Source organism: Silene latifolia, chromosome 4, assembly GCF_048544455.1.
Source record: "Silene latifolia isolate original U9 population chromosome 4, ASM4854445v1, whole genome shotgun sequence".
Classification (NCBI taxonomy): Eukaryota; Viridiplantae; Streptophyta; class Magnoliopsida; order Caryophyllales; family Caryophyllaceae; genus Silene; species Silene latifolia.
In genome coordinates, this window is record NC_133529.1 from 17,669,332 (window position 1) to 17,690,064 (window position 20,733).

Here is a 20,733-nt window from a genome sequence, read left to right on the forward strand (position 1 = left end):
GTCTAGGGAGGCTCTCAGGCCTTCCTCTTTTTCGACTGAGTCAAAGGTTTGCGTTCTAAATGTCGGCACCGCTGCTTCAATTGGCAGGACGGCCTCAGACCCATAGACAAGGTGGAATGGACTGTACCCCGTTGCTTCTTTTTCCGTGGTTCGAAGTGACCAGAGGACGCCGGGTAGTTCATCAGCCCATCTTCCCTTTAGATCTTCAACCTTCTTTTTCAACCCGTTCAATATTGTTTTATTAGCTGCCTCCGCCTGCCCGTTGCTCTGAGGGTGGCAGACGGAGGAGTATGCGAATTTGATACCGAGCTCTTCCAGCCAGTTCATCACCATGTCACTCCAAAACTCTCGACCGTGGTCAAATACCATGACTTGGGGTAACCCAAAACGAGTTATGATGTTCTCCCAAATCACCTTTCTTACGGCCGTCGTGGTCTTGGCAGGTACCGCGACAGCCTCGACCCATTTGGTGAAGTAGTCAACGGCGACGATCAGGTATTTCCTTCCTCCGGAGGCCGTCGGAAATGGTCCTAGTAAATCCATCCCCCATTGTGCAAATGGTAGGGGACTAAGTACCAGTTGCAGGTCTCGGGAAGGTGCATGTATTACCGGAGCATGCATCTGACAATTCTTACACTTCTTGGTCTTTGCTCTGGAATCTTTCAACATGGTAGGCCAGAAGTAGCCGGCTCGGAGAGCTTTGTGGGCTAGCGTTCTCGACTTCTCGCCCCCATGTGGTGTCCACAGATGCCTTCGTGAATCTCTGTCAATATTAGCACCGCGTCGGCTGGGCCAACACATTTCAAAAGTGGTCTTATTACGGACCTTCTATACAATTCTCCTTCGAACACCAAGTACCTTGCGGCGATCCTTCTTATCTTCTGAGAGAGACTGCGGTCCTCCGGTAACTCTTTTGTTAGTATGTATTTCATTATCGGAGTCATCCACGTCATCTAGGCTTCGATGTCGCCCACCATGCCGACGGTCTTAGTGATGCTTTTAGCATTCCTGATATCCACCAGCACGGTTCGACTGACATTCTTGATGCTTGAACTGGCAAGTTTTGAGAGAGCGTCGGCTCGGTTGTTCTCACTGGGATGCACTTTGTATTTGGAAAGATTTCAATTTTGCGGTGTCGCCTTTTACCCTTTCCGGGTACCTTACCATCCCGTCGTCTCGAGCCTCATACTCTCCTCGATTTGGTTGGTCACTAGGAGTGAATCTGTCTTCAACACAATATATTCCACCCCGTGACTCTAGCTAACTCGACTCGATTATCACCGCCTCATATTCGGATTCGTTGTTTGAGGCCGAGAAGGTAAACTTCAAGGCGTACTCAAACTCGTCCCCGTTAGGGCTGGTGATAAGGATGCCGGCTCCCGAGCTGTTCGCCGTGGAGGACCCGTCAGTATACACTTCCCATACACCGGGATGTGGATCTTCTTGATATGTGCACTCAACCAGGAACTCTGCAAGCGCTTGCCTCTTTATCGAAGGCCTCGGCTTGTACTGAATGCCGAAGCCGGAGAGCTCCACTGCCCATTTGATAAGTCGGACGGATTTTTCGAATTTTTCCAATGCTTTTTCCAATGGCTGGTCGGTTAAGACCGTCACGGGATGTGCGTCGAAGTAGGGTTTTAACTTCCTTGCGGCAACGACGACGGCGAAGGCCGCTTTTTCAATCAGTGGGTAATTTCTTTCGGCGGACAGCAGTGTATGGCTGATAAAGTAGATTGGGTGTTGCTGCTTATTTTCCTCCCTGACAATTACGGCACTGACCGTGGCCGAGGTAACTGCTAAGTATAGATATAGCGTCTCCCCCAGCGTCGGCCTGGACAGGGTCGAGAGAGTTAGAAGGTGGGCTTTCAGTTGTTTGAAAGCCACACTCTGTTCCTCCCCCCAGCAAAAGTCTTTATTCCCCTTCAACACTTTGAAGAATGGGGTGCTCTTGTCGGCCGACCGAGAGATGAAGCGGGCGAGAGCCGCCATTCTCCCGGTCAGCATCATAACCTCTTTTCGATTCCTCGGCTCCGGCAGGTGTAGTATCGCTTGGACTTTCTCTGGATTGGCATCAATTCCCCTGGCGCTGACAAGCACGCCGAGGAACTTGCCGGCCCGGACACCGAAGGTGCATTTCATTGGGTTAAGCTTCATCTTATATTTCCTTAGTGAACAAAATGTCTCGCTCAAATCGGCCAAGTGCTCGCTGTCAAAATTGCTTTTTACAATAGCATCGTCGACGTAAGCCTCGATGTTTCACCCTTTTTTATCTTGAAACACTTTGTCCACCATCCTAGTGTAAGTTGCGCCAGCGTTCTTCAAACCGAATGGCATCATTTTATACATGTATGTGCCGTTACCGGTGATGAATGCGTACTTAAGCATGTCTTCTTCGGAAATAAACACCTGATGATACCCTGAGAAGGCGTCTAGCAGGCTTAGCATGGTGTAGCCTGCCGTTGCGTCAATTAAACTATCTATTCGAGGCAAGGGATAACAATCTTTAGGGCACGCTTTATTAAGATTGGTAAAATCTACACACATCCTCCACGCCCCTGATGACTTCCTCACCATTACAACATTTGCTAGCCACTCAGGGTAAGTACAAGGCATGATAAATCCCGCCTCTAACAATTTGTCTACTTCGGCTTTGATGGCCTCATCCTTCTCGGCCGAGGAGTTCCTCATATTCTGCTTGACAGGGCGAGCGGTGGAGAGTACGTTCAGCTTGTGAACGATCACCTCCCGGCTCACGCCTGGCATCTCGGCTGCTGAGTATGCGATGACATCTTTGTTCTTCTCCTCGGCAGTCCAGGAGATCGGCTCTGAATTTTGGCTCCATGCCGACACCGACAGTTACGGTGCGCCCTGGGTCAATTTCCACTTCCTCGGTCTGGGCTCCTTCGACCATGCCGACGTTGTTGGTGTTCATCGGATCACCCTCCTGTTGTAAGGATGGGTTCTTTCCTTTCTCTGATTTTTTCGCCACTTTGAGGGATTGCATGTTGCACCCCCTGGCAGATACTTGGACATTGACTATTTCGTCTCTTTCGTCCTTTGAGACGAGCTTTTGCGCTTCCCCCCGGTTCGAGACATACATCAATGTCAGGGCCCGGATGGACATCACTGCGTCGACCTCGCTCAAAGTGACTCGGCCTATGAGAACATTGTAGGCAGACGAACCATCAATGACCACGAACTCAGATAAAACATTCTTGGCCGCATCGGCTTGGCCAAACATCACCGGCAGTCTGATTGACCTCGGGGGTACCAGGCGGCCGGAGAAGTTGTATAGCGGGTTGGTGCGGGGCGCAGTCTTCAATCTTCGGCCGAGATTGAAAAAGCACTCCCTGAACATGATGTTTGTGTAGGCGCCTGTGTCAATCAGGCACCTTTTGACCAAGTGGTTGGCTATGTCTAGGTGGACTACAAGCGGGTCGCTGTGCGGAGCGACGACTCCCTCGTAGTCCTTCTTCCCAATGGTTATATCGGGGATTGTGGAAGCGGGGATCGCTGTTTTGGGCACAAAGTTGATGGCTTGGTATAGCTCATTCAAGTACCGTTTGTGTCCATTAGCTGACCCACCGTTCTCGTTCCCCCCGATGACAACCTGGATCACTCCCATTCGCTGGAATACTGATTTTCTATTCGCCCCGTCGGAGCTTGTTTCTGGGCCTCCAGCTACATACTTGCTGAGGGCCCCCTTTCGGATCAGCTCCTCGATGGCGTTCTTCAGATGCCGACAGTTGTCGGTCTTGTGGCCGGCTTGGCCGTGGTAATCGCAAAACTGGCTCATGTCGCCATCCCCCCCCCCCCTTGGGGGGCCTTGCCCATTTCTGCCCTTCTTTCTTGCTTAGGGCAAAGACCTCGGCCAGGTGATTTGACCGGGGGGTTAGGATCGCTGCACCGCTTCGGGTGTATGGTCCCGAACTCCCCCCGGCGCCCGCCGAGTTCTGTTTCCTATTAAATCTCTCAGGCCGTGACCGATTCAAGTCACGGCGACCTTCATCAACGTTCTCCCGGCGGCTCTTCCTCTCTGGGTGCCCAGATTCGCTGTGGCCTACCCAGGTCTTGTGATAGTCCTCCACCTTTACAGCTCGGTCGGCCATTTTTCTGGCGGTGTCTAGGTTGAGGTCCTCGCACTTGATCAGCTCGTTTTTGAACTCGCCTTTCGGGAGATCTTTCATCGTCGATGCGGGCGCGATTCGGTGTTCAGCTCTCGGATCTGCTGAACCTTTGCGTCGAATCTCTCCACGTAGCTTCGTAGAGACTCGTCCTCCCCCTATCGGATAGTGAGGAGATCCGATGTCTCCACGGCCCTTCTCTTGTTGCAGGCGTACTGGGCTATGAAGTTATCCCTTAGGTCGGCGTAGCAGTATACCGAACCATTAGGTAGCCCCTTGTACCAACTCTGGGCCATCCCATGCAGGGTCGTTGGGAATACTCGGCACCATACCTCATCAGGCTGTTCCCATACCGACATGTACGACTCGAAAGCCTCGGCATGGTCGGTTGGGTCGCTATCCCCTTTGTATGATAGGGGCGGCAGCTTCAGTTTAGTCGGCACAGAGACTTCGAGGACATAGGCACCGAGGTTTGTCGACCACGTGTCGAATGACACGCGGCGATCGGCTCCTCGCAACCTTAGTCCGGCTTCTCTCCATCGGGCGGGAAGGGCTTCTTGTTGTCCGACTTTGGAGAGTCGGACTTCTTTCATTTCTTCGGGGCGGGCCTCGTTGTTGCAGCGGCGACGCTGTCCTCCCGCGAGTGGGGGAAGGACTTTGGTCTGCCACTGGCACCATGGGCTCCGCCGGCGTCCTAGTATGCACGGCTCCTTGTATCGCCCCGGACAAGTTGTTCGGGGTCACTTTATGGGCCCTGGTCACCTGTGGGTGCGCTGCCGTCACCGTCGTTGCGGCGGGGGTGATCGGCGTACTACCCATCAGGTCCAGGAATAGCTTTAGTTTGGCTGCATCGACCACATGTCCCATGACAGTGACTTGGCTTAGCAGTGGCGCGGCATTTCTGGCTCTTTTGGCATCCCATACGCCGGTTCGATGACTCGGCCGGTGGGGGACTGCCCGATTTCAGAGTTAGGGAACGTGTCATCCTGGTATAATGCAGTTTCGTCACTCACAATTATTTCTTGTTGTTTTGACATCTTCTTAGCTTGCTGAGTGGGTTTTGTTTTTGTTTTTTTTTTTTGTAAGGGAGGTGACTAGCTTTTAGTATCTATTCCCCACAGACGGCGCCAATTGTTCCGGGTGTAATTCCGGAGCAGGATTATGACCACGTAAGCTTGTTGAATGATGTCTTTGCTTGACTCTTCCTTTCTTTCTTTCCTGTTTAAGATGAACAAACTGAGGGCTCGGCTTGGTACCGAGCGTACTCACTCCGACGCTCAAGTCAGTAAACTTAAAGAGATTAAGTTGTGTGTTACTTGGCAAAGTATATTGTAGAGAGATAAGGGAGTTTATACCAGATTAATAGTGAGCTTTGGGTTAGTTTTCGGATCCCTTTCTCAATGAGAGAAGTGGAGTATTTATAGGCTTTCACCTTTTGTCACGTAGTGGTCAAGTGGCTAGCAGGTGAAAAGACCGTTCTACCCTCGGCCGAGGGACCCATGGCAAGCCGGATGGCCTGGTTGACTTCATGCCGAGGGGACTGGATGTGAGTACGCGGATATGCCTCCCGACTGGTTAGTTGCCTAGCCGAGACCAGTGACAGCCGACAGTCGCGCTGCGTCAGGGGTTTATCTAATACGTTGACTTGCTGTCTTTTGGCCTTGACCTTGCTCAATATGTTGACTCGATCAGCGGATGCAGAATATGCCCCATCATCTTAAAATTGCATGCCTAAGTAGTAAAAGTAATTTCGGTCAGTAAAGAAAAGAATTGTAGTAACATTGGATATAGTTATATGATTTTTTTTTTGGCGAAAAGATATAGTTATATGATAGTAATCACTCATTTGAATAGTAATAAAAATAACAAGGTTATCAGCGAGATTAGTGAAAGTGGTAAAAATAACAACGGGAGTAGTGAAATAATCAATATTAATGCGACAATAGTGAAAGTAACCATACTTAAGCGAGAGTAGTGAAATTATCAATATTAATGCGGCAGTAGTGACAGTAACAATAATTAAGCCGGGAGTAGTGAAAGTAACAATGATTACAAGCAAGTAATGAAATGTTATTACTATTGTTTCATTAATAAGACTAAAATATTAATAGCGGGAACAGTGAATTTGTCTCAAAATTTATTTTATCGTAATTTTTGGATATGTCATAGAAAAAATATATTAATGATAAATTTATAAGTTATGCAACTTTAAGTAATTTTATTTAATGAAAAAAAAATTAATGGTAAGTAGAGGTAGCCCGGGCGAAGCCGGGCACCAATACTAGTTATATATTAATTCCAAAAACCAAGGACTTCAAAGTAATTAAAAAAATCTATACAAATTAATTATACTATATAGTTTTAAATCGATAGCACCGTGTAATGGACCTGATAAAAGGACCGTGTGATGGACCTGATAAAGGGACCTCAATGTAAATATTATATAGTTTTGTTTAAAAGTATAATATAAAGATGCCTTGATGAAAAATATTTATGGAAATTACATAAAATTAAAGTAATTAAATTGAGAAAATACAAGAATATAGTGATTTTTTCTTAAAATTAACATGCGCCACTTATGGAATTAATTAGTATCATCATAAAATTATACATTAAATTAAATGTAGTAAAAGTAATAGTAGCAACAACGAGATTAATAAAATTAACGGTATTAATGTGGAAGTAGTGACAATTATAATAATGATAGTGGGAGTAGTGAAAGTAACTACGAATGTAGTGAAAGTAACAGTGGTAACAATGAGAAAAAGTATGAACAATTAAATAACCAATCGACTCAAGGAAATATTTTATTTATTTAAATATAGGCCGGATAAAATTAACGGGAATAATGAATTTAAACAGAAAAAAAAAATAGAAGAATTGGTAAAAGAAATAATAGTAACCACGAGAGTAGTGAATGTAATGATATTAAGAAAGAATGTCGTGAAAGTAATGACATTAATAGCGGGGTAGTGAACGTGTCTCATAATTTGAAATAAATTTTACATTTCATCATAATTAGAAGATATGTCATAGAAAAATATATTACAAATAGTAAATGTGTGAGTTATACAACCCCAACATAGTTTATTTCATTGAAAATAAAATTAACGGTAAATAGAGGTAGCCCGGGCGAAGCCGGGCACCAAACCTAGTACAATATAGTTTAAAATACATCCTAAGTAATATTTACAATATTTATCAGTTACGGAGTATATATCGCATGAGATTTCGGGATGGTCGAGTTTTGACATGCTGATATCATGGCGCTAAAATGGGCCTTGGATGAAGAGTATCTTCATGTTAGACTGGTTACGGATTGTCTTATCTTGGTTATGCAGGTTGCTGGAGCAAAGAAGGTGATTGCGTCTATCAATGGCATTATCCAGGATATTAAGTCTATTGCGTCGCATTTTCACTATTGTTCTCTTAGTTTTTGTCCTAGGGAGTGAATAAGATAGCTTATAATCTTGCTCAGGAAGCTCTTTTGTAAGCTATGCTATTTGTTGCTGTCAAAAAAAAAATAAAAAAAAAAATTCAAAGCATGATAGGATAGCCAAGGGTTCAAAACACATGGACCTCAAATACCTATTACAAAAGCAAGATGTTAAACTAAAGGAAATTATCGTCGAATCAATAAGTACAGATTTACATGTGGCAAACATATTTACGAAAGGACAACATGCACCAACTTTTCAGAAACACACTAAGAGTATGGGTCTTACGGATAGTTCCTAATTTTTCATACTCTGCCATTTGATTTCTATTTATGCACGATAATTATTGAGCTCTATATACTCCCTCCAATTCGCTATAATGTTCCTTTTTTTGCGAAACGGATTATTCAAGTAATGTTCCCCTTTCCTTTTTTGGTAACTTTTACTCTTATTTTATTCATCCATCTTTCCTATTACCAAACCCTACACAACTCTTTTACTCTTATTTTATTACTTTTCTTAATGTTTTGGCTCCACAACACCTTATTTAACTCCTAATAATTCATCTCTCTCTCCTATCAACAAACCCCATATTTGCCCTATTCATTTTTATTCATTTTTCTTAAGTATTGTGCTCATCTCAAAGGGATCATTATTCATTATGATGAATTGGAGGGAGATTAATATTTACATCCGCCTTTTTGTTTTCTTAGTGTACACCTCAAGTATTAGATGAATAAAACAGATAAGTCTTTTATACAAGACATTATGTGACCATTACCATACTCTTACTTATGTTATTTCCGATCCACTTTTCCATCGAAACCATCTTCATGGATTTTGCAAGGAAACCCGTAATTTACCAACAATTAATAATATTCTTAATCGTAAAACTCTTAAGATTATTGGGAAGATTGACATGGGCGACTTTCGATTTGGTGCAAGTTCGATAGTTGGTTATGTCGATGGTGTATTGTTGATCCACGTTAGTTTGCGTTGGGTCAACAATGGTGCAAACACGATCTTCTTATGGAATCTGACTATTAAGAAAATTCTAGAGATTCCGCCTTATGAATCGCTGAAGAAAAGAGATGTCAATTTCGGGTTTGGGTTTGATTCGCTGAGTGGGGTTTACAAGGTAGTGGACGTTAATTTGAAATATTATGAATCAAAGACCAAGGTTTATAACCTTAGTTCTCGTTCATGGACTTCTCCGAAACAGACGAGTTGTTCTATTGACAATGTCGTGTATTTGTCGAAATATTCACGTTCCATTAATTTCAAAGGTGGAATTTATTGGCTCGCTAAGGTTGAGGAAAAGGGGAAAAGTATGACCCATTACCTACGTTTTAATTTGTCAAGTGAGACCTTCAATTGCTTAAAATTACCCGATTTCAAACCTGAATCGGGACTACATGAGCGTTGGAGACGCCTTTCGGTCTTATATGACTCAATTGCACTTATAGATTGCTCTGGGATGGGTTATTTCGGACATGTTCATGTATGGGTAATGCGAAAGGACATTACAAATAAAGTAGATTCTTGGGTAGAGTTATGTAAGCTAGATTTACGGAGAAAATCTTTCGTATTCTTAAAGAATAATGGCGATGTTTATCTACGAAAGGCGAGGACAATAGGTGTATATGACTTGGACACCTTGTTATGTTAGAAAAGGGTAGAACTGAAACTTATGAGGACATAACCTTTGTGGATGATTATAAGAAAGTATGGTGTTGCTACTTGCTAGACCAACCTTGCAAGAAGCGGTTTCGTTTAAAGTTTTTCGCAAAAGTTGTCAATGTAGCTTGATTTTTTCCAAGTACTGTAGTATTCAAATGAACACACAAGTGGTGTTAATGAGTAAGGTAATTGCTCGGAAATTCTTATTGGTAATGTTATTCGTAATGTTGTTAAAATCGCAATCCAGATCCATAAGATTGTATCAAATACAGGTAAACAATCCAAGTCGTTTGTAATATCGTCATGGCGTAGTTAGATTCGTTCAGAATCGGTGAAATCGCGATTCCATATAGGATTGTACGGTGATATGGGGCGATATCTCTTAACAACTTGCCAAGTGCCTAAGACTAGATTCGGCAAAAACAACCCGATCTGATTGCCCCGATATAAAAAGACTGACCCAAGATCCGAAATTAACTCGAACTACATCACCCGAATGTGACCCGAAACCCGACTTGACTCGACCCGACCTGAACATAACCGAGCTTTCTTGACTGATAATTGACCCAACCCCAAAATGACTCGACCAAAACCACCAAACCCGAAAAATGACTCGACAAAACATAACTCTAATTTAACCGAAAAGGCTTGAAATGGTTTTTTGTCTCTTATTCATTTATCCGAAAATGACCCGACCCATTTGACCCGAACTAGAAATGACCCAACCCAATCCGAACTAACCTAAAATCAATGAGATAACCGAACTGACCAGATCCAAACTAGCTCAACCCAAATACGACCCGATTGACCCGTTTGCCAGATAAGCCTAAGACACATTACTAGTTTAAGTTTTTAACCCATTTGATAAAAAAAAAAAAAAAAAAAAAAAAAATACTCCTCATTTTTCAATCACACAAAATCTCATTGAAGACGGCACATATCCGTCACTTACCATTTCATCTCACAAATGACCCAAATAGAGAAGAGAGGGAAGCATATGGGGGTGCCCTCACCTTGTCCCTCCTATCCATTTTGTGAGTGGCATTACCCGTCACTTGCTCCGACCCATCTTCAGCAAGACTAACTGTTTCAATCAACAGATTCTTTATGTACATTTCATTAAAATAATCTATGCTAGGACTATTTTGAAAGGACTTCATGATAGGTACCAATCAAAAAGACAGGGGGAGGCTTGGGAGTCCGGGTTTAGCAACAATTTGTCATCTTTCCGGAAATGACAGCTAATAATTCTTACCACAGTACTATTTACCAACGGTTAAAAAAAACAAAGGCACAGCTGTACTGTAGACTGTCTACAAATACACAACACAACACAATTCAATTCAATTTCAAAACACAAATAAATCACATCCCTCTTACTTGTCCAAAATCTAAGCCATGTCGCGCCTTGCTCGCGTACGCCCATTCCTCCGACCCGTCACCCGCCACTTTGCCACTTTTCCACAACCATGGGCTCCTTTACCAATGGGTCCCCCAAAAGTGTGCATTCCGAATGGCGCAATGAGGCGTGGACCAAACTACTTCACGGACATGAGAGGAACCGAGAATGGCGCAATCGCTTGGTTGCTTATGCCGGGTGTTTCCAAGGATAATGTGACCGTCAAGGTAGTCGGCAATCAAATTTTCTTCCACGGCACTGAGGTTCTTGATGTCCCTGACTACCCGGGTTCTGAAGATGAAATTCTAAGGGAGTATAAGGGTAGCTTCCTTGTTGACCCGGATCGGTTTGATGCTGACAAGGTCAAGGTGGAGATTGTTAATGGGGTTTTATGGCTTCTTGTTCCTAACTGTACTCATTAATTATCAGTGGTGTATCCAGGATTTAGACCGCGGGCCTAATTAGTCGTTTTAGTTATGTTTTAAGTTAAGGAGTATGATGATTTGTAATCAAAGTGTAATTCAGTATTTATGGAACCCTGAATTTCACATGTCTTGTCTCTGTTTTTTTGGTTAATTAATGTCTTTTTTTATAACCCGCAATTGTAGAACCCTAATTGTTTGATCTTTAAAGCAGCAGAGAGGACAATTAGTTTGAAAAAAAGTCTGAATATTTTACATTTGCTTTATTTTGTGAAGAAAAATAAAATAAGGGTAAACTATTAACCGAGATGGAAAAAATACAAAATTTGAATAGGCATATTTAAAAATTCGCATATGTAACTAGACGAGATTACGCTCATATAGCGTAGTAGTTGGCCCAACTATTTAGAGGTAACCATTTATCATTGTTCCAGAATAGCCAACAGAGTTTTAGGCCTTGTTTCGGGTTGATTACAACATTATCTATTCTGTTTTGGTCATGCCCCGTCTCCGTTAGGGGCACGTTCGGTCTTTATCATGTATACTTTGCTGAAGCCTGAAGTCTGAACTGCTCTTGGAGAAATTGTTTATGGCGGTTCATGCCCCAATGAATCCTAGACGTCCATTTTAATGGCTATGATTTAAAAGAGAGGAAAATGAAATGCATAAAAAATGGAAAATGGAAAACTTGGAGAGCAAGGCTATTTGACATTGATGGGTGACAGCATAGGAGGCTAATCGTTTGTCTTCACTTGAAAAAAAGCCTAATGGTCCCCAATCCAAGTTTTAGCTTCTGTCACTTTGTCATTGGGTGCATTCTTTACCCTTTACACCATATTCTCATGTCGCTAAATCGATCAATTTTCGTCATATCATGAGCTTTGGTAGTTTTTGAATTTTGACAAAGAAAAGAGAAAATAAAGGTGATTTACGCATTAAATAACTTCTAATTTAGGTACACAAATTCTCATTATAGACGGACACTATCCGTCTATAATAAAAGACGGGTCAAATACAATACCATTTTTTTAATAGGACAAATAACAAATGGGCTGGTGGGGGCAAAAAATGTCACCACTTTCATTGTATTTGACCCGTCTATAGCAATAGACGGATATACCCGTCTATAGCAAAACTAGCTGATTTAGGTAATGTTACTGGGTTGTATTTAAGCATTAAATAACTTCTAATTTGGGTATTAATTGTGGAATTAAGAACTAAATTATACATTAATCAAGACAATTAATGCATATATTAAGAATTTATTTCTTCTTTTGGTTTCTTAAATACAACCCACTGGGTTGTATTTATCATTACCCTTAAAATAACGTAGTTGCTCATTCATGGACGAGTTTTACTCTTTCATGGATTTTTTTTTTCATTATTTTTCTATAGCATGCCCTTTGCCTAGAAACAAAACAAAAAAAAACTCTCTAATTTTCTCCCTCACAAATTTAATCGAATCCACAAAATTAGTCAAATCCGTCAAATTGCACAATTATGGATGGTAATTCTCGTATCGAACGAGTAATAACTCTAATTCTTAATTTTATCAATTATATTATAAAAGTATCAAATTAAAGAATTGATTTACCCTAATTAATTTAGGGTTTGTGTAAACTGTTCCGACATTAGCGTGAGGGACGGCCATGAAAGAGTATAGAATATCCCTATCTCCTATCACCAAACCCCACACAACTCTTTTCCTCCTATTTTATTACTTTTCTTAATGTTTTAGCCCCACAACTCCTTATTTAACTCCTAAAATTCATCTCTCTCATATCACCAACCCCACCAATGTTCTTTATTCATTTTTAATAGTATTCCTTAAGTACGCCAAAGACAAAAGGGAACATTATAACGAATTGGAGGGAGTATAAGGTAGTTTTTTACAAATACCTCTAAATATAAGATAATTTTTGACAAAAAAAAACCTTAAAAAAATGCATAATTTGAAGAGTCGCACCTTATTTAATCATACTCGTACCTAGACCTGGCAAAAGTAACCCGATTAACTCGACCCGAAAAGACTGACCCGAGACCCGAAATTGACCCGAACTATATCACCCAAATGTGACCAAAAACCCGAATTGACCCTACCCAACCATAACCTTGACTTTCTTGACCCATAACGAACCTGAAACCCGAAATAACCCAACCTCGCCTCAATTAACCCGAAATCAATGGGAGACCGAATTGATCATACCCGAGCTGGCCCGATCCAAACCCAACACGATTAACCCGTTTATCAAGTCTACTCGTATCTACTATTAAAAAAAAAAACTCCATCGTCAATACATTCTTCCATAGGAAACATTAAGGTACTGAAGCCATGTAGTGATCAGAAAGTGCCCTCCCTTTGTTAATAATGTTCACGCAACACCAAGCTCTCTTCATAGTACCGATTAACAATATGACTTTGAATCATACTCCCTCCGTCCCAACCATTTGTTCACCTTTAGTTTTGGCACACAAAGATCAATGAAAAATGAGTGGCTCATTTGGGGGTGGTATTGTCGAGTGACAAATAGACAATAGGTTATACGGATGATCAAATTATCCTTACAAAATATTCCCAACATAGAAAGGTAAGAAAATGACCGAGACACCCGTCTACACCTAACGGCTAACGCCGACACGGTGATGTGTTGAATGAATATGGATCGCCTTAAACTGCAATGGCAATCAAAATGGTTGCACCGACTGCTATGCCAACAATTCATCTAGATTTACTACCAAAAGGTAATATTTTACAGAACTAATCCTAATTAAATGAGTGTTCAGTTAACTAGTCATGCCACACCAAGGCAAAAAGAGCATGGTAACCGAGGGTCAGCAAACATTTACGCTTACAAAAGGACTTGACGTCAATCGAAAAGCACTTCAATGGATCTACGGCACCTTGTCTGATGACTTGTTGCCCCGTGTTCTTGAACCCGATTCCACCGCACAAGAGACCTGGGATCGTGTCAAAAACATATTCCTCAATAACAAGGGCGCTCGTGCAGCCAGGCTTGAGAGTGAATTTCATAATCTCAAGCTCGGAAAATTCCCATCTTTCGATGCCTATTGCCAACGACTACGAGAGTTGTCGGCCAGTTGAAAGATGTCGGAGTTGTTGTCACGGATCAACGATTGGTCCTTCAGTTGGTTCGTGGACTGCCCAAAGAATATGATACCGTAGCCGCGTACATCAATCAAATGCTACCCAATTTCGAAACAGCATGCAGTATAATTGAACTTGAAAACCATCGTCAATCCAGCCGTGAGGAAGCCACGGCCCTGGTTGCTCCGTCTGCTCCCACCACCGAATCCCGTGCCTGGGATGACGCTTCTCCTTCCTCTCGCAACAATAAACGCAACAGTAGTGGCAAGCGCGGGAATAACAAGGGTGGCTACAATGGTGGCGGGTCTCGCAATCAATCGAAGAATTCAACTTCCACTGCCTCTGCACCCCAGGCCTCTCCGTGGGGCCCTATGCCTGCCTGGCCTTCTCCATGGACACCACCTCCCTGCCTGTACCCCCACATACCTAGGGTGGACTAGTCCTTGGCAGCCGTGGCCTGCTCCTGCACCATCCCCTGCTTCACGGCCTGCTCGTGGTAGCTCTCGCCAGGCCCGGTTTACGCTATGGTCGAGCCCATTTGGCCTCGGATGATGGACAGCAGACGCATCCCACAAATTTAGCACAAGCATTCGCTGCACTTCAGATGCAGCCGTATACTCAAGGACCGTTCTACATGGACATTGGCGTTTCATCACATTTGAGTGCGGACGCATGTATGTTTCGTTCCCCACTCAATCCCAGTATACGATCCACTCTATTTACGTCGGTAATGGTGCTCGCATTCATGTTAATGGGTCTGGAAATACCAACTTAGCCACCCCGGCAACGGTGCCAAAATTTGATACCGTCATTATGTACCAAAAATAAAAACCTAAATATAACTAACAGAAGCTAGTGATAAATAGGGTCGATCTCCACAGGGAGGCAAGATATCTATCCGTAAGTCCGTCTATCTAAGTCACAAATGAAGGGGTACCAAAAAAGAATGGGTATGAAAACATATACAAAAAGGTACATTAAATTGATTTCTTAATAACTCAATGAGAATCCGTCTTTTCAAAGTTTTCAAATAAATAATGCTCCAATAAGAATAGTCTTCAACTCTTCATTGATCTTATTTTACAAAAATTATTGACTTGTTAAGAACTCTTTACGTGAATAATATTTTAAATGGGTGCAACATTTGACCTGAGCATATTCTTTTTTTTTTTGGCAGTTGTGAAAAAAGAGTTTTACATTATAGTGGTACGGCTCACTAAACCATATTTATAAACTACAACATAAAACACCATAGGGCTACTAATAACATAAACTAAATCATGGTAACAATTGCATCGGTAAACAACGTCGTGTTGTGACGTACGACGGAAGTCGGACACGCTCTTCAAACTCAAAATCCACCCCAATCTCCAATGGATAAGAAACGCTAGCCAAAGGAAGACACCCATCTTTGCTTGTCTTGATTGATGTAGCTTCAGAGAAATACCTGCAACAAGACTCAAAAAAAGGTCTTGGAGATTCATCTCCTTGGCTGTGAAAATCTTCCTCTGAAAACCAACGAGCCTCCACAGACTCATTTTTACTCGTCTTAATCAAAACAGCTTCAGAGAAATACCTACAACAAGACCCAAGAAAGCGTCTTGGAGATTCATCTCCTTGGCTGTAATACACCTTATTTGGACACCAACGAGCCCCTTGACCCAACGAGAGAAAACAAAGTGCACTTACGCCCCAAGGACATAGAAAGAAAAGGCGGAAAGTAGACCACAAAAATCTGTCTCCAGAGGAGAGTAAACTCCTACACTTTGTAACACAAACCCCGCTGACCAGAACCCCATAGCGAAGAAAAGCGAGTAAATAGGTGGGAACTAAATGAGGAAACTGACCGAAAGTAAATTTCATGAGATAGTCGGAACAACAAGAACGTTATTAAAAATAAGAGTATGAGTAGGGGTTGAAATAGAATATGAACCAATATGAGTTATCGGAAGTGAAGTGCCGTCACCGATAATGAGGTCGTTGGGTCCATCGTAGGGTTGATACATAGAAAGATTTTGGAGGTCTTTAGTGACATGGTGAAAAGCTCCACTATCAATTAAATAGGAGGAGGTGGATGGGTTGGAGACGGTGGCAGTGTTGGCATAGGGTCATGTTTGACGGATTGGTGGTGGATGGAAGGTAACATTGGGATCGTCACGCTTGAAGTCGGGACAATCACTAATCACGTGACCAACTGATCGACAATATTGACACCTTCCTTTAAAGGGTTTTGGTTGGTTGTTTGGGTTGTCACGGTTGGAGTTGGTGGAGTAGTATGGTTGACGGTTTTGGTGGTAGTTGGTGTTGTGGTTGTTGTGGGAGGAGCGAGTTTGGTTGGAGGTGGCATAGGGTCGGGTTGTGGCGGCATGGGCAGAAGGAATGACCAGGATGATTGGGGTTTGGTTTTTGTTGATTAATTCCTGATTAATCAATTTCTCATGCAGGAGCTCGAAACTAATTGGTTCATCTCGAGCATGAACAGCATCGATGACCGATTTGTATAGTGTTTGGTCGAAGCCATTGATGATATGGGTGGTAATATCTTCTTGGTCCATTGGTTTACCGAGTTGGGCTAGTTGGGTAGTACAAGCTTTGATGGAGAGCATGTACTCGGAAATGGTTTTGTCACCGAGAGATATGTGTCGGAGACGGTCTTTTAGTTGAAGGATATGGCCACGAGACGGGTTTGCATATGTCGTGGCTAGGGTTTGCCAGGCTTCATGGGAGGTGTTTGCATCAAGAATAATTGGGGAGACGGACTCATCGAGGGTACCGGCTAAGGCACCTAGGATGAGCTGATCTTGACGGAACCATGTGTGGTAGGCCGGGTTGGGAATGGGTTCGGGGTTGGGTTTGGCATCGGTAGGGGTGGGAGTGATGGTTGGTGCCGGGGCTCGGGTGGTGCCATCAAGATACGAGAATAACCCGTAACCTTGAAGAAGGCGAGTGATTTGATATTGCCAAGAGCGATAAGTGGTGGCAGTGAGTTTTGTGCATGTTGGGAAGGACAAGGAGACGAGCGGACGGTTGGGTTCGTCGGAGTTGGGAATGAGGTTATTGTTGTTGGATGCCATGGGTGAGACGAGAGCAAAAATAAGAACGATGAGGGTTACGATAGGTTGGATCGAAGAGGATCGTGATGCCATGTAAAGAATAGGTTTAATGATAATTGTTGATGGGGCATATTCTGCACCGCTGACCAAGTCAACACATTGAGCAAGGTCAAAGATATCCACAGCAAAGTCAACGACTTAGACAGCCTAGCCGATGCAGTCCATCGGCCTGTCACCTGGGTCTCGGCATGGCAACCAGCTAGCCGGGGCACATATCCGCGTACTCATATCCAAGACCCTCGGCCAGCCTGCCATAGGTTCATCGGCCGAGGGCACAACGGTCTTTCCACCTGATAGCCACTTGGCCACTTGGCCACTACGTGACAAAAGGTGAAAGTCTATAAATACTCCTAAACCTTCATTGAGGAGGAGATCCACGAATGAACCTAAAATACACTATTCATCTGGTAATATCTTCCTTATCTCTCTACAATACATATCTAGCCAAGTAACACAACTTAATCCTTTAAGTTTACTGACTTGAGCGTCGGAGTGAGTACGCTTGGCACAAAGCCAAGCCCTCAGTTCGTTCATTGTTGCAGGAGAGGCCGAGAGGAACGATAAAGGCAAGAAGGGTTCAACTCAAGACATTATTCTACAAGCCACGGGTGGTAACGATACTTGCTCTGGAATTACACCCGGAACAATTGGCGCCGTCTGTGGGAAAAAGATACTAGAAGCTAGTCACATTCATTCCCAAACAAAAAAAAAAAAAAACACGAAAACCCACCCAAAAAGCTAAGAGGATGTCGAAACAACAAGACGCAGTCGTGACCGACGAAACCGCATTCTACCAAGATGATACCTTCAACAATTCTGGGGTCGTGCAGCCCTCCACCGGCGGAGTAGTCCAACCGGAATTCGGGATGCCGATAATACCAGGCACGCCGCTGCCAGCCAACCAGGTCACCATCATGGGACATGTGGTTGACGTAGCAAAACTGAAAATGCTCCTGGACCTAATTAGTAATACGCCTGCTCACACTGTCACGCCGACAAGAGCGGCGGAAACCGTCCAGGAGACCAGGGCCCAGAACGTGACTCCGAGAAATTTGAACGGAGCACTAGGAGAAGCTGACCCAGCCAAGTCGCCGGGGGAGCCCAAAGTGGGCGTGGTAGACCTAAGTCCTTCCCGTACTCATGGGGGGACAGCGTCCCCGCAGCACGAACGAGGCATACCCCAAAGGAGCCAAAGGAGTCCAACTCAGCAGAGTTGGAGGAGAAGTCCGAGTCGAAGAAGGAGTCCTTCCCGATACGAGGGGAGGAGCCGGACTAGGAATGCGAGGAGCCGATCGCCGCGTGTCGTTCGACACGTGGTCGACAACCCCTCGGCGCCTACGTCCTAGAAGTCCGGGTGCCAACTAAGCTCAAGTTGCCACCTCTATCATACAAAGGGGACGGTGATCCGGCCGACCACGCCGAGGCTTTCGAGTCTTACATGTCGGTATGGGAGCAGCCCGATGAGGTCAGTGCCGAGTTTTCTCAACAACTCGCATGGGATGGCTCAAAGTTGGTACAAGGGGCTTCCCGACGGCTCGGTATACTACTACGCCGACCTAAGGGACGCCTTTCTAGCCCAGTACTCTTGCAACAAGAGAAGGGCCGTGGAGACATCGGACCTCCTAACTATCAAACAGGAGGGGGGCGAGTCTCTACGGAGCTATGTGAAGAGGTTCGATGGAAAGGTCCAGCAGATTCGGGAGATTAATCCCGAGCTAGCGGCCCGCGGCGATGAAGGGCCTCCCAAGGGGAGACTTAAAAAATGAGCTCATCAAGTGCGGAGGCACGGGCCGGGATGCCGCCGGGAGGATGGCCGACCAGGCCATCAAGGTAGAGGACTATCACAAGACCGGGTAGGCCCTAGCGAGGCCGAGCACTCAGAAAAGAAGAGCCACCGGGAGGACAACCCGGATGAAAGACGCCGTGACGACAAAAGGTCACGATCCGACGAAAGACGCCGCGAGAATAATTGGTCACGGTCGGACAAACTGCCAGAAACAGGACTCGACGGGCGCGGGTGGAGTTCAGAACGTACCACCGAGGCGGTATAATGATAAAACCCCTCTCGTCGTATCGCCGCCGAGGTCTTCGCCCGAGCAAAAACGAGGGCGGAAGTGGGAGAGACCTCCCAAGCCAAAAAGTGACGGTGACACGAGCCTGTGAGTACCACGGCCACACCGGCCACTTAACCAACATTCACGCAGCACCGAAGAATGCCATTGAAGAGTTGATCCGAAGGGGAGCCTCGGCAAGTACGTTGCCCAAGGCCAAAAGCGACCGATGCGGTTCGGGTAAGAAATCCGTCTTGAACGGATAGGAGTGATCCATGTTGTCATCGGGGCAACGAGAACGGAGGGTCCGCTAATGGGCACAAACGGCACCTGAACGAGCTATATCAGGCCATCAACTTTGTGCCCAACACAGCGATCCCTGCTTCCAACATCCCCGATATAACCATTGGAAGGAAGGACTACGAAGGAGTCATCGCTCCTCACAGCGACCCCCTTGTAGTCAATTTGGACATATCCAACCACCTGGTCAAGAGGTGCCTGATTGACACAGGCGCGTACACGAACATCATGTTCAGGGAGTGCTTCCTGAGCCTCGGCCTGAAAGTCAAGGACTTGAGCCCCTGCACCAACCCACTATACAGCTTCTCTGGGGCCGGCCTGGTACCACTGGGATCAATCAGACTCCCGGTGACGTTCGGCGAAAAGAACGCGGCTAAGAATGTCCTAGCTGAGTTCGTGGTCATCGACGGCTCATCCGCCTACAACGTTCTCATAGGCCGAGTCACCCTGAGCGAGGCTGACGCAGTGATGTCCATCCGGGCTCTAACACTAATGTATGTCTCGGACCGGGGGGAAGCGCATAAGCTTGTCTCCAAAGATGAGAAAGACGAAGTGGTCAACATCCAGATAGCTGCCAGAGGATGCAACATGCAATCCCTCAAAGTAGCCAAGAAATCAGAGAAAGAGAAAAGTCTATCCTTACAACAGGAGGGCGACCTCATGGATATAGCTAGCGGCTGACCAGGAAGGTGTGCATTTGATAAACCGTTAGGACACTGGTAATCCCGGGAAAACCCTGTGTAGCGGCGGAGGTGTCCAAGACGGCTGTGGGCACCCCGACGCATGTTTTTAACTAAATGAAAAATCGTCCCAATCTTCCATCAAAATGTTCATTTTCCCCAGTCACTAGGAAGCGGCAGACGTCGGCTCACACTGTCATACCGACAAGAGCGGCAGTCTCCATTAGTAAGCAGACGTCGGCTCACACTGTCATACCGACAAGAGCGGCAGTCTCCATAAAGAAGCAGGCGCCGTCGCAGTCACCCCAAGTAGTAGACGCCACGGCAGTCACCCCAAGAGGTTTGACGCCGTCGCAGTCACTCCAAGTGGTAGACGCCACGGCAGTCTCTATGAAGAAATAGGCGCCCTCGCAGTCACCCC

General features: G+C 44.8%; 1 protein-coding gene across 1 annotated transcript; it reads left to right on the plus strand.

Moving 5' to 3' along the window:
• Positions 1 to 7,387: 7,387 nt before the first annotated feature.
• On the plus strand, positions 7,388 to 9,230 carry LOC141651170 (uncharacterized). Its single transcript, XM_074458892.1, has 2 exons — positions 7,388 to 7,483; positions 8,307 to 9,230. Exons 1-2 carry the CDS (start codon positions 7,388 to 7,390, stop codon positions 9,228 to 9,230), a joined length of 1,020 nt encoding a protein of 339 aa, XP_074314993.1.
• Positions 9,231 to 20,733: the final 11,503 nt, after the last annotated feature.